This window comes from Podarcis melisellensis (genome assembly GCF_964234715.1).
Source record: "Podarcis melisellensis genome assembly, chromosome: 5".
NCBI classification, from domain to species: domain Eukaryota; kingdom Metazoa; phylum Chordata; class Lepidosauria; order Squamata; family Lacertidae; genus Podarcis; species Podarcis melisellensis.
In genome coordinates, this window is record NC_138537.1 from 47,588,279 (window position 1) to 47,600,553 (window position 12,275).

The window sequence follows — 12,275 nt, forward strand, 5'->3', positions numbered from 1 at the left end:
CTTGGTTTATATGGATTAGTAACATTGAAAATGAAACACACACCACAAAAGTGTCTGAAATATTGCTCAGGCCTCTCTAAACCTGGATCATAAATATCTGATACAGACACCTAGCTCTTTACCACCACCACGTCCAACCCTGATTTTTTTAGTGTTGATGCTATACTTTTGTGTCTTTTGGCCAGAGCTCTACAAACGGCATTGCAGCAAAAGTGCCACAGATCTAACAGACATAGTTTGATAACAGCCATACTCAGAAATGTTCGGTGAAATAACTGCCTGATCTGGATCCAAATGTAGATTACTGATAGTTCTCCTGGTTACTTTCAAATTCCAGACCATACATATTGTTGTCATTTAGTCGTTTCTGACTCTTTGTGACCCCATGGACCAGAGCACACTAGGCACTCCTGTCTTCCACTGCCTCCTGCAGTTTGGCCAAACTCATGTTGGTAGCTCCAAGACCATACATATTAATCCATTTCTAATCTTGATTCCTTGTTGGTTTCACAGTGCTGAAACCTTTGGCATATTCTCTTTCTGCTCCTGTGTTGTAGTGATTCCTAATGGTTATGACAAAACATTTTGCTGGTTGGTTGAGTTCTGCAATATTTCAGCCTTGGCTCTTCAATACCTTCCAAGCTCTCATGGAGACAAGAAGAAATCATGCTGCACATGTTATTATTGTAGAAGAGATGAGCTGATTGTGATGTAAAACCTGGGGCCAACCTAGAGGTGACTGCAACAGTCCCTTGCATTTAAACATGGAACTACCTCCGTCACGTGCAAAGATGGAAGGAATCTCATGGAATGGAGAAGAATCCTTGCTCCACCCAGAATGTCTCTCCCATAGCACCCAGCAGTAACCTTGGCTGGGTGAAAAGCACTTGGGGGGGGGAGTTGCAGAGGGGGTTTAGAGCCCCCTCGCACACATTGCTTTGCTGCTGTAAAAATAATGTTCTCTTTGCCTCCCACCTTCCTGTGACTGAGGTAGCCCTGTGTTTGAATGCACAGACTTGTTGCTATCATTCTGAGTTTGAGTCTTGGTACCAGGTTTCAGCAGTGGGGCAGTGTGACTCCAGTGGAAGGCTAGGGTCTGGAAGGTAAAGGTAAAGGTACCCCTGCCCGCAGGGGCCAGTCGTGTCCGACCAGGGTTGCGCGCCCATCTCACTTAAGAGGCCGGGGGCCAGCGCTGTCTGGAGACACTTCCGGGTCACGTGGCCAGCGTGACGAAGCTGCTCTAGCGAGCCAGCACCAGCGTAGCACACGAAAACGCTGTTTACCTTCCCGCTATAAAGCGGTACCTATTTATCTACTTGCACTTAGGGGTGCTTTCGAACTGCTAGGTGGGCAGGAGCTGGGACCGAAAGACGGGAGCTCACCCTGCCACGGGGATTCGAACCGCCGACCATACGATCGGCAAGTCCTAGGCACTGAGATTTTACCCACAGCACCACCCACGTCCCTTTAGGATCTGGAAGATGTGGGCTCAAATCTAAACTCTGCTATGAAGTTCAGCGGGTGACCTTGGGCTAGTTGCACATTCTACTTGAGCTTCTTCACCCTATGGTACTAAATCTCTTTTTTTGCTGGAGCATATTTTTAGGTTTATTCTAGTGAGGGCAGACCAGTGAAGAAGCATGTGACTCTATTAGGATGCAAGTACATTCTGACTGGATTCTAACTATCACTCTGTGACTTGACCTATGCCTCAAGTTAAAACATAGCTCAAGCTCAAACCTGCACAATTGCTTCCTCTGCCATTCTGAATTTTAGCTTAATATCATTCCTCCCAGGGTGTGATCCAAAGGCATATGATGCTACAATCTTGCTGGTCTTAAGTCAGGTCTTTGCTTGGATGGGAGACCAATTGCCTTAGGAACCCAAGTTCCATCATGGAAAAAAGGCGGAATAATAAATCGAATAATAAAATAAATCTTAAGGAAATATAAATTCATCAATACAGATATTTAAAATCAATTGACATGTTCCAACCAATCCCAAAGGTCTTGGCACCCAGAAACCAAGCGAAGAAACATTGTTTGAGATGGGCAGTGAAACCGATCAAACTGCAAGTAATTGACAGTACTGTGTCAGTTTTTATTTCAAGTCACATTTATTTGTTCTAATTGAAAAAGTGAACATGGAAAAACAAAGGCTGGGTTATTTTCACACATAGGCTTGATTTTAAATGGCCACTTTTGACATGGAAAAGTCATCACTAGATAGCATCCTGGTAACTTTGTGTAGTGCAGAGATCTTTTATATGTACCCCTTGATAACATGGTCACTGTTTTATTATACCATTGGAAGTGTTTCATAGTCATCAGGTGGTGACTCTTATATATGTAAAAAATGGCCATATGAATTGTTTCCCAAGTATGTTTTTATAATTATTATGTTTAGAGTGGCTGCGCCATCTTAGTAGTGTATAGTAATAAAAATAAAGACACAGGCAGTGCCCATGGATGTAACATTTTAAATATAAAACACATGTAGTGACACTCCAGTGAATTTAAATATATGTAAAGAGAATCTTGTGAGTTGCAATCAATTTCCAGGATTGCTTGCTTCTCTAAGAGTTACTTTCTATGCCTCTGTAGGGGTTAACTTTGGGTATTCATGAGGCTGTATTTCTAAAGGTCGTTTTTCCATTCCCTGGAACAACATATTTTATTTAAATAAAGAAACTAGGTTAAGCAGATGTATTATTTTACATTGTCTTGGTTGTGCTGAGGACTTGACGTTGCTTAATATTTCAATAACTTACTAGTAGCAAAGGTCTGGGTTAGCAGTCCTGCTCAAAGCATTGCAATTGCCATTTTGCAAACTGGCCCTCATACTCTAGTGGGTGTATTATAGTCATTGGCCTAGATAGCACATCATATGAAACCATGGTTTTCAACTAGCTGTGGTGTAATTTGGATGAGAAATGTGCTGGTGCATTCTGTTCAGATGTTTCTGCAGGGGTGGTCCCCTCCTCCTGCTGTTGCCATACCGCAGATGAAAGAAGACTGAGTTTGGCTTGTTGTTCAGACCTGGGCTTGTGGATTGTTTTCTTCAAACAAACCATAAGCAGTAAGCCCAGAACAAACATTGGTTATCACTCAGGATTTCTTTGGAGGAAAGAAACTATGAGCTCAAGTCCAGGCAACACAACAATCCAGCCTTCTAAGGAACACCACAGGAACTTTTGAGCAGAGTTCAAAAGTATCCTACTCTTTGTAGCACAATAAGTTATTTGGACGAGTACACTACTCATGCACATTAAACCCATTCTTGTTATCAGATTATGGTTTAATGTGACGTGTGAACTGGGCCAATGTGTTGTATGCCTTTTATTCACCAGGTTAGGTCAGGTCTGTACATTTAAATAACCTTCCAGGACGTGTTGTTCCAAAACACGACTTCTCTTGAATTCCTATTTCTTTCAACGAGTCTAGTATAGCAGCAGAACTGTGAATTATGTCCCCTTCCCTACGCTTCTTAAGTTCATCAGTCTGAATGTGCAAAGAAGGCTGTTGACTCTATTCTGTCTTGGATTTTGCAGTTTACAGGGAATGTCAACAGCAACACGGGTTTATATGGGGAGACGGGAGAGAAACAGCCTCATTGTTCTGTTGCTCATATGTTTCTGCATGCTGCCTTGATGTGAAAAGATCTTTAGCTGCTTTGATGTATGAATTGTTTTAGAAATGTGAAAGTACATTCCTCCTTTGTAATATCCACTTTGGGGAAAAAAGACGATGGTAGGTTAGGTTGCAAAGAAGGGCGGGTAGAATGGGTTTGTTCCCTAGTGCCGTTCTGCAAACTGTTGTGCAAAGCACTAGGGGAGACCTTGCTGCACAAAGTACCTGCAGCTGCAAAGGCATTATGCAACGGCATGCCTGTACACTGGGTACATGAAGCTCTCCAGTGCATAGTAAATATTTCTCTGTTGCAAAGCTTGTTTTGCAGCAGGGTTTGGGGGATTTCAAACACCTTACTTGCCAATGTTTCCCAGTGAGGAACTGCATATAACCCAGCTGTTAGGACAGGGGTGGTGAACTTATGGCCCTCCAGGTGGTTGCTGGACTGCAGCTCCTACCAGCCCCAGACAAGCACAAACAGCTACAGAGGATGATGGGAATTGTAGTCCAGCAACAACTAGAAGCCAGAAGTTCCCCATCTCTGTATTGGACTGTGTTTTGGGCATGCGAAAAGAGGCTTAAAACTATACACAGTTCAAGATAGGAAATCCAGTTGGGAAAGAGAGAGGGTTATCTTGTGCAAATGGAAGAACACCTCTGGAATTCACTTCATTGTGAAATGTTCTGCCAAGTAGGATCCGATCTTGCTTTGAGTGGAAGGGCACCTTTGGATCCCCGTGAGTCTTTTTGAAGTTAAAAGAAGAAGAAAAGCTCATGCCACAGTCGTACCACTCCTTATGCAGAAGGAGATCCGCATCCAGCAATCTTCCTTCTTCCTTTCTCTCCCAGGCTATGCTGTACCTGTGCTACAATGGCTCAAGGCCATAATTTTTACAAATATTCTTGGGGGGGGGGGAATTACTTTTCATTAAAATTATCATAATATGCCCTGTGACCTTCAGGTTACTCATCTGCTTAGTTTTGGTAACTCTGCAATATTGGGTGTTTCCAGACCATTCACTGGGCCTTTCTCCAAGATGAAGCATTTTAAGCCTACACCCAACTATTAGGACTATGTCAGGCTGGAGGGGAGTGGCTTACCCAAGAGATCTGTTAGTGGCTGTTCAACTATTACCTTAAAGACTTGCGCTAATTAACTTTGCACTGCCTGATACTTTGTAAAATTCCTCCCAGTAGCACCTTAAAGACCAACTAAGTTAGTTCTTGGTATGAGCTTTCGTGTGCATGCACACTTCTTCAGATACACTTCTTCTGTGTATCTGAAGAAGTGTGCATGCACACGAAAGCTCATACCAAGAACTAACTTAGTTGGTCTTTAAGGTGCTACTGGAAGGAATTTTTTTTGTTTTGACTATGGCAGACCAACACGGCTACCTATCTGTAACTGATACTTTGTAGTAAGGAATTGCAAATGCTGGGCAGCCTATTTTCTGTCAAGAGGAGGATTCCTTAGTGTGTGTTGGGGGGGGGGGAAGCAGGGAGGTAATTGATCCATGTCTGTGTGTGCATTTGCCCATGCCAGTGACAGAGCTAGAATTAATGATTGGCAGAGCCAGGGACATGCCTTCTGGACTGGCTAATCCAGAATAAAGATTGATTTGCTTCAGTTTTCCCCATGGCTACATGAGGTTTGAACTACCAGTCCTCTGAATTTCAGATTTCGAATGAAATTATTTCTTTCTGATTTCAGTGTGTTTGAGGGGGAGAGAGAGACAGACAGACAGACATCCACACTGTACATTTAAAGCTCATAACTTCCCACAAAGTATCTTTAGGTTGTTAAGGGTGCTGGGAATTGTAGCTCAGTGAGTGGTAAACTACAGTTCCCATGATTCTTTAGGGGAAGCCATGTCGTGGATGACAGAAACGTACCAGTTTGTTCTCAGACAGCTGTGGGGCACAGGTGTTATTATGGGGCCCACATTTCCCACCTGTGTTCTAAAGTAAGGGGTCAGCATCGAAGAACCACATAGCCTTCTGAAATGGAGGCAGCAGAGTATAGAGCAGTGCCACAAAATTCAGCAAATATACAATGATGGAATAAAGCTTGCTTTACTGAGGGAGTAAGCATTATGCTGAATTGAGTGCTTCCAGATAGGAGTTTATTGTGGAATTGGTGCTGCTCATGTAGGCAAGGCTTGGTTTTGGTTTTTGTTCTTTTTTTTAGTTTCCACATGACACCATTGCCATTAAAATACTGGTCCATGCTTCAAAAGTAATAATAATAATAATAATAATAATAACAATAATAATAATAATAATAATATGGATCTCCCCTTACTATAGAAAATCTGATAAGTAAAAGCAACCCATTAAGACATCTGCAATTACAGCTGGTATGGAAGCTTGTTAGCCTTTTGGGGTGTGTGATTTGGGTGGGTGGCTTCTAACACAACACCCCTAGACTTCCATTTGCTTCCCAGTTGAGCACAATCTAACCATTTTCTTCCTGGTAGCTCAAATGATATAAGTGGGCTTATTTCCACCAACTGCAACATGTTGAAGGCACATTTGAATTTCAGCAACCTGATTAGGAAAGGCTGTTTTTCAAGATCTCTCTACTGTGTGGGGGGGTATGTACCTCTGAGACTACGGGCTCATCCACATTTACCTTTTGCCCCACACTTTCTAAGCTTTAAAATTAGATAAAAATATTTATCCCTCTTGTACAAAAACCTTGGTAATAAAAATTAGAAACAAACAACTAGAAATGTCCACCCTCCCCCACAAAAAAACCAAAAACTACAAGTCTCTATTTTTGCTTATTGTGAAACAAGATAACTAAGGCTTGCAACATTTGCTCTTGAGCACTTCCTGAGAATTGTTTATGAAAAGGTGTCCTGAATAGAAAAAGTTTGTGCAGTTTGTGATGTAGAAGTGGGGCAACAAACCCACATGGGTGGAAAAATGATGAATACGCAGGATTGAGAAAACTGGGGTGTGTGGAAGCCAACTACTCACACAGAGAGATTGTATCTGAATGACCCATTTGTGATATAAGGCCCCAGTCTGGAAACACAACTGCGTGCAATTGAGTCAAATCTGGTAAACAAGAATAATAAGAATTGGAACCGTTTGTGCTGTTCTGCAGCTAATCCCTTTTCCTCATCAGATTTTAGCTCCACTTCTGGCTAGCGTTATGTGTATATGTAATAAGGCTGCTACTTTGAAAAACTGTGATGTCCTGTACCAAAATCGTCATTTGGGCAAACATTTCGTCCCTTCAGCCTCACAGAAATTCTGTAAATGCTGTATACAGTATTGAGGCTCTTTTCTCTGCCTTTACCAAAATAAAAATAAAAATGGAATTAATCTGGTGGTCAGGTGGACATCTATAAGGAATAAAATTCTGCTTAAAAAACCAAAATGCTAACTAGGAATCAGACTGCTGTTCACATACACTTACCAGGGAGTAAACCCCTTCAAGAGAGTGGGGCTTACTTCTAAAAAGACACTTAGAGGAGTGCACTGTTAGCCAAATTCTGTCTAGCATACAACTGAGCGATGGTTATGCAACCGCACAATTTAGTCACAGTCGTGGGCAATACTTAACACATGAGTGTATACGATCTAACAGAAAGTCAGGATGTTACTCCATTGAATGATTATAATTTTTAGTTTAGAGGCAATTATGAGTGTACTTACTACGAGGAAGCTATGGAAGAAACGGCAAAGATTTCTGAGGAGAGAATTCTGATTGTACCTCAAGTTACCAAGGAGAACAGTAGATGTATTTCAAAATGCTTTCTATTTTAAGGATTGTTCGTCGTAATAGTCTGACAGGATATATTTAGAAGCGGCAGAGGTCTCCCCCTCCACCCCCCCTTCCTTGTCTGGGAAAATTCATACTACTTTATGCCAATATGGTTATAAATCACATAGTAAACTTTCCAGTTTCATGGAAAAATGGCAACCCTCCTCAGCTTTGGTGTCTGATAGAAGGAAGATAAGTAATAAAGAGTCTCCTGTGTGAGAAGAAATAGGGAGAGCCTGCTGTTTTAATTTTGTTCCCAGCGGTGGGCCGAACTTTGTTCTTTCAGCGCCAACCTTCATGACTGGCTTGATTATAATGTTGGAATTCAATCCCTTGCATATCTTTGGGTTTGGAGCCATTAATGGAGTCTCCAGGAAGAGGGAGACATCTCCTGCAGGAACATAACAGTAAATAAAACTAATGACACACTGGAGTTACACACAGTAATTTCCACACAGATTACTCCGAATGCCTAAGTTCACAACAGTGTCAGATTTTATTTCTATACCTTTAGATGCTGCTGCTTGAAATACAGTTCAAAGGAATTTTGTTTGTATTTCTTGGGACATGGGAGAACTGTAGTGTCTCCCACCCCTCTCTCATTCTTATTTAATAGTTGAAATGCATGTATTTTAACACAGTGCACAGTCCAAAGAATACAGTGTATGAATAGGAATATGATATGTATGTGTGTGAAATTTAAAACTAGCTGTTCCAAAATAGAGATTAAAAGGATGTTTATAACATTCTGATGACTGCTGGTTATTATGGGGACAACCTAAGAAATGGGTAGGGGTGCAGCTGTGTTATACCAATGAGCTCAAACATACATTTAATGGCTTGGTCAACAAAATCTCAAAATGGTGGAGAAGAATTCTTATGAGAACGCCGGAAGGCTGTGAGTTCTGTCCTCTCATCTTTTTTTTTTTAATTTCTAAGTTTCTGCATAGCATGTGACAATAGGGTCCCACTGTTTTTACATTTGATTTTACTCCAAATGCTCATACATCTTTAGGTTAAAAAAAAAGTTCACTGAATGTTGCTGGTTTTCTTTTTACACTTGTGCATTCTGCTCTAGGCTTTGTAATAATTTGCACAGTGGGAGAGGAGCCAGGCGTCTGTCCATCAGAACATAGGAGACTGTGCTTCTTAGAACCAGCTTCCAAATTCCTGACAATATTATAGTTAGTGGCTTATGCATGTAGCCATCCATTCAGTTCCAGGTTGGAGGTGTGAGTAATTCAGATTAATCTTTGTGTATTCTACTTGCCCAGCAAAAGTTGGCCCTGTTCACCAGTTCCCCTACCCTTATTTCTTAAGAAGCTTCTGGTTTAATAGAGGAATCACCATTGAGTTTGGAACTACTGTAGTTTTGAAGTCAATTCTATTGTCATTAGGATTCTCTGCAAGGATCTTTTTTAGATGTTGATAGTTTACAGGAGTGCCTCTTCCTATATCACTATGTCAGCCTGCCCCTCCTTAAGAAGGAGTGTCTTTAGCATGTCCTATCACTGGTGGAGATGTGGTATGTGGTGATGCAGAAGAGAGCCTTCTCTGTGGTGGCACCCTGTTTGTGGAATATCCTCCCCTCAGAAGTGAGATTGGCTCTGACAATATTTTTTCACCAGGTCAAAACCTATTATTTGCCCAATTATTTGCTTATTAGCCTGCTTTGTTATTTTTATCTCCCTCTATTTGTTTTGAGGGTTTCAGTGCTGGTTGTATGGTGGTTTTTAAAGTTTTGCACCCTGGCCAAGGATCTGTAGGTGAAGGGTGAGTTATAAATATTTTTAATATATTAAAAGGAAATAGTTGGCCTTCAACCAAGTGTGATGTCAATTGGCAAACAAATGGATATTTCTTTCTATTCTTTTTCTAAGCCACTCACCTCTTATTTTAAGTTAGTCTATCATAAAATATACATGCTGCTCTCAAATTCTTTTATGTCATTTTTTTTAAAGTCATAGGATCTTGTTGGTTACGGTCAGCACTTTAAATAATATAGAGTTTGATGGGATCCAAACATTCAATAAAAAACAAAGTTTGCAGTCTCATTAATACAAAGGGCCTTGGAAACTTGCAAAATTGCTCAAAATAATTAAAACTTCCGTAAATTGGCTTGTTCAGGATGACTTATCCTGAGTTTGAAACCTCTTCCACTGTTTCAACTTCTGATTTGTTTACGGGAAGAAGTGAACAGATGATCAATGGGAGCTGAAATATGATCTGAGGAGCCTCATGAGTACAGTGGAACCTCAGGTTGCGAACGTGATCCGTGCAGGAGGCACGTTCACCACCCGCAGCATTTGCAACCCGCAGTTTTGTGTCTTCACACGCACGTGACACAATTTGGCGCTTCTGCGCATGTGCAAAGTGTGATTTAGCGCTTCTGCGCATGCGCGAGCACTGAAACCCAGAAGTAACCTGTTCCGGTACTTCCGGGTTTCGGCACATCCGTAACCCGAAAATGCGCAACCCACAGCAATCACAACCCAAGGTATGACTGTACTCAGGGCTTTCTCCCAAATCTCTGTTTTCATCTTGTGGTAACTAACCTGTGTAAGCTGTATCATAACTCTAAAATTATGTGGGCCACGCTGCTTCATACAGGGCACTGGTGGTGGCTGAAACAATGAGCAAGTGAAATGAATGAAAATCCCAAGCCTTGAAAACCGTTGGTATAATAAGATCTAGAGCTCCAAATATTTAAACAATAATTAAGGACCTGTACTTGTAGGGTCAGTAAGTACCGTATTTTTCTGTCTATAAGACACCCCCTATTTTGGGGGATTCCAAATTAAGAAAACATCCCTCAGCACTACCAGTGTATAAGACGAGCCCCAATTTTAAACCTTTTTTTTTTGTAAAAAAAACCTAGTCCTATACATGGAAAAATACGGTAGTTCTTTGTGTGTGTGGTTGAATGTGCTGCTCTGATCCATTGTAACTAATAAAGAAAAACTGCTCACAATTTAGGAGAATTGGCTCTTGAAGTTATAAAATGGCTAATCCTTTTCTTCTTGATTTATCTTCCAGATCTACGCACAACGAACTAGAAAAGAACCGGTAAGTTACTGATAAACTGTCTTCCTGAAAATGCAAACTTTTATCAGTGTGTCTAAATGTTAAACCCTTCAGCTTTCCTCTGGTTTGCCCTGGCAGCCTGGAAATGCCACATTGCACCAGGTGAGTGCTTTTTTCAAAACGGAACAAAACAGCGTGCACACACAGACACACACACACACACACACACACACAAATCCATGCAAAGATCTGGAAAGAAGAAGTACCTCTCTTACCCTCCCCGAAATGCAAAGAAGTGACCCATTTTTGCAGCTCATCTGTATGCAGAAGAAATACTGTTTCTCTTCTCTTTGCAAACTGAAATCTGATTGGGTCAGTGTCCATACATGAGGTTGCTAGGGTATCGGATTTCTCAGACACTACATGTTAAGGCCTGTCATAATCCTTGCCTATTGCAGGGAAATGGCATTGTCCAATGGCTTTTAAATCTGGCTAGCCATTGCTCCTCTGGAGTGGTGCTCTTGTAACATGCTTCAGGATGCAGCCCGCTTATCCTTGAGCCCAAGTTTTTCAGCAAGCCATGCAGTTTTGTTGCTTGGCTAGCTCTACTCTATGACTCATCTCCTTTGTAACAGGAGTTAGAGTAATATAAATACTACTGAGACAACAGGGACTTAGTTCACACGCAGATCGGGTTATGGCATTGCTTTCAGGATGCTATCATTGTACCCAGGCTTCCTATTTATAAACGTATCTTCAGGATTGGGGAGGGTGGGTGTAGGGAGGCTGGTTGAATCACTGTTCCCAGGCTCGCTGATATGGTCCTGTGGAAGGGAAAACCTCTTGCATGGGAAGGGGAGACTTACTCAGACCGCCTTCCGAATCCACTGATAATGAAGAGGGGACCTCAGGCCTGGTGCTCCAATGGGACCCAACCACCGCTCTGCCTGGCTGTTGGCCACACCCTTCACAAATTCTGCCTCATCAACTCCTTGAACAGGTGCGGAAAACCCTTTTGCCCTGCAGATGTTGCTGAACTACAACTACACCAGCCCCAGCAAATCTGGGTGATGGTCCGAGGTGATGGGAGTTCATCCACATCTGGAGGGGCAAAGCTTCTCCATTCCAACCTCTGAGTGTCTTCTGCCTGCCCTCGTACTCTGTATCTTGCTTGCCTGGGTGGAGAATAGAGGGGGGGGCTGTATGAGTGCGGGTAGAAATTAGCTTCCTGTGCAAAGGTAAAATTCACCTTTGCTGCCTTGCTCACTTTTGCCTCAAGCCCTCTCCACCCCCAGCATGTGGCCCCCTGGTAAGGTGCTCAGATTGGAGCCCAACCCTCCGTCTGAAACGGGTTCCCCCCACGCCACCCGCAGCAGGGGCATCTCCAGCTTAGCATCCTGGCTAAAGACACAGCCACAACTCTCTGGCCGGAACAGCAGAAGTTAACGTGCTTCCACAAAATCAAAAGGTTCTGTGTGCGCACCAGCGTCCCTCTCTCACAGCAGCACTTTGTAGTTTTTGTTTTGGTGTCCTGCCTTGTCCCCTGACATCGCAAGCCTGTTCTTTGTGGGTTTCCTGTGTATGTTTACTTCCTTCTGCAAAGGGCTGGGGGCTGAGCCCGTTGTTGTTGTCTTGAGCTGAGCTTGCAATTTCAATTAACGATAATGCTAAAAGTGCACACAGCTGCATGCTTTTGAGACACCAATAGTTTTGTGAGGGGGAGGGGATTTTAGAAAGGGGGGAAAACACTAGAGGAAATTCTGATAGGTCTGTGGGAATGCAAAGGAGGTCAAGTTCTGAAAGAAAACAGGGGAGGGAGCAACAGATGCATAGGCACAAAATCAAAT

At 42.4% G+C, this 12,275-nt stretch overlaps 1 protein-coding gene and 1 long non-coding RNA gene across 4 annotated transcripts in view; one reads left to right on the forward strand and one right to left on the reverse strand.

Annotated features, from left to right (window-relative positions):
• MXI1 (MAX interactor 1, dimerization protein) overlaps positions 1-12,275 on the forward strand; it is a 73,996-nt gene that overhangs the window by 24,625 nt on the left and 37,096 nt on the right. For all 3 annotated transcript variants that reach the window (XM_081912128.1, XM_081912127.1, XM_081912129.1), the window contains exon 3: positions 10,441-10,470. In XM_081912128.1, the coding sequence (XP_081768254.1) occupies positions 10,441-10,470 (30 nt within the window). The remainder of the gene's footprint in view (positions 1-10,440; positions 10,471-12,275) is intronic.
• LOC309370410 lies at positions 7,631-11,119 on the reverse strand. The gene is made up of 2 exons (XR_014168546.1): positions 10,704-11,119; positions 7,631-7,795 (listed from the first exon to the last, which is right to left on the reverse strand). It is a non-coding gene; the product is annotated as an uncharacterized lncRNA (long non-coding RNA).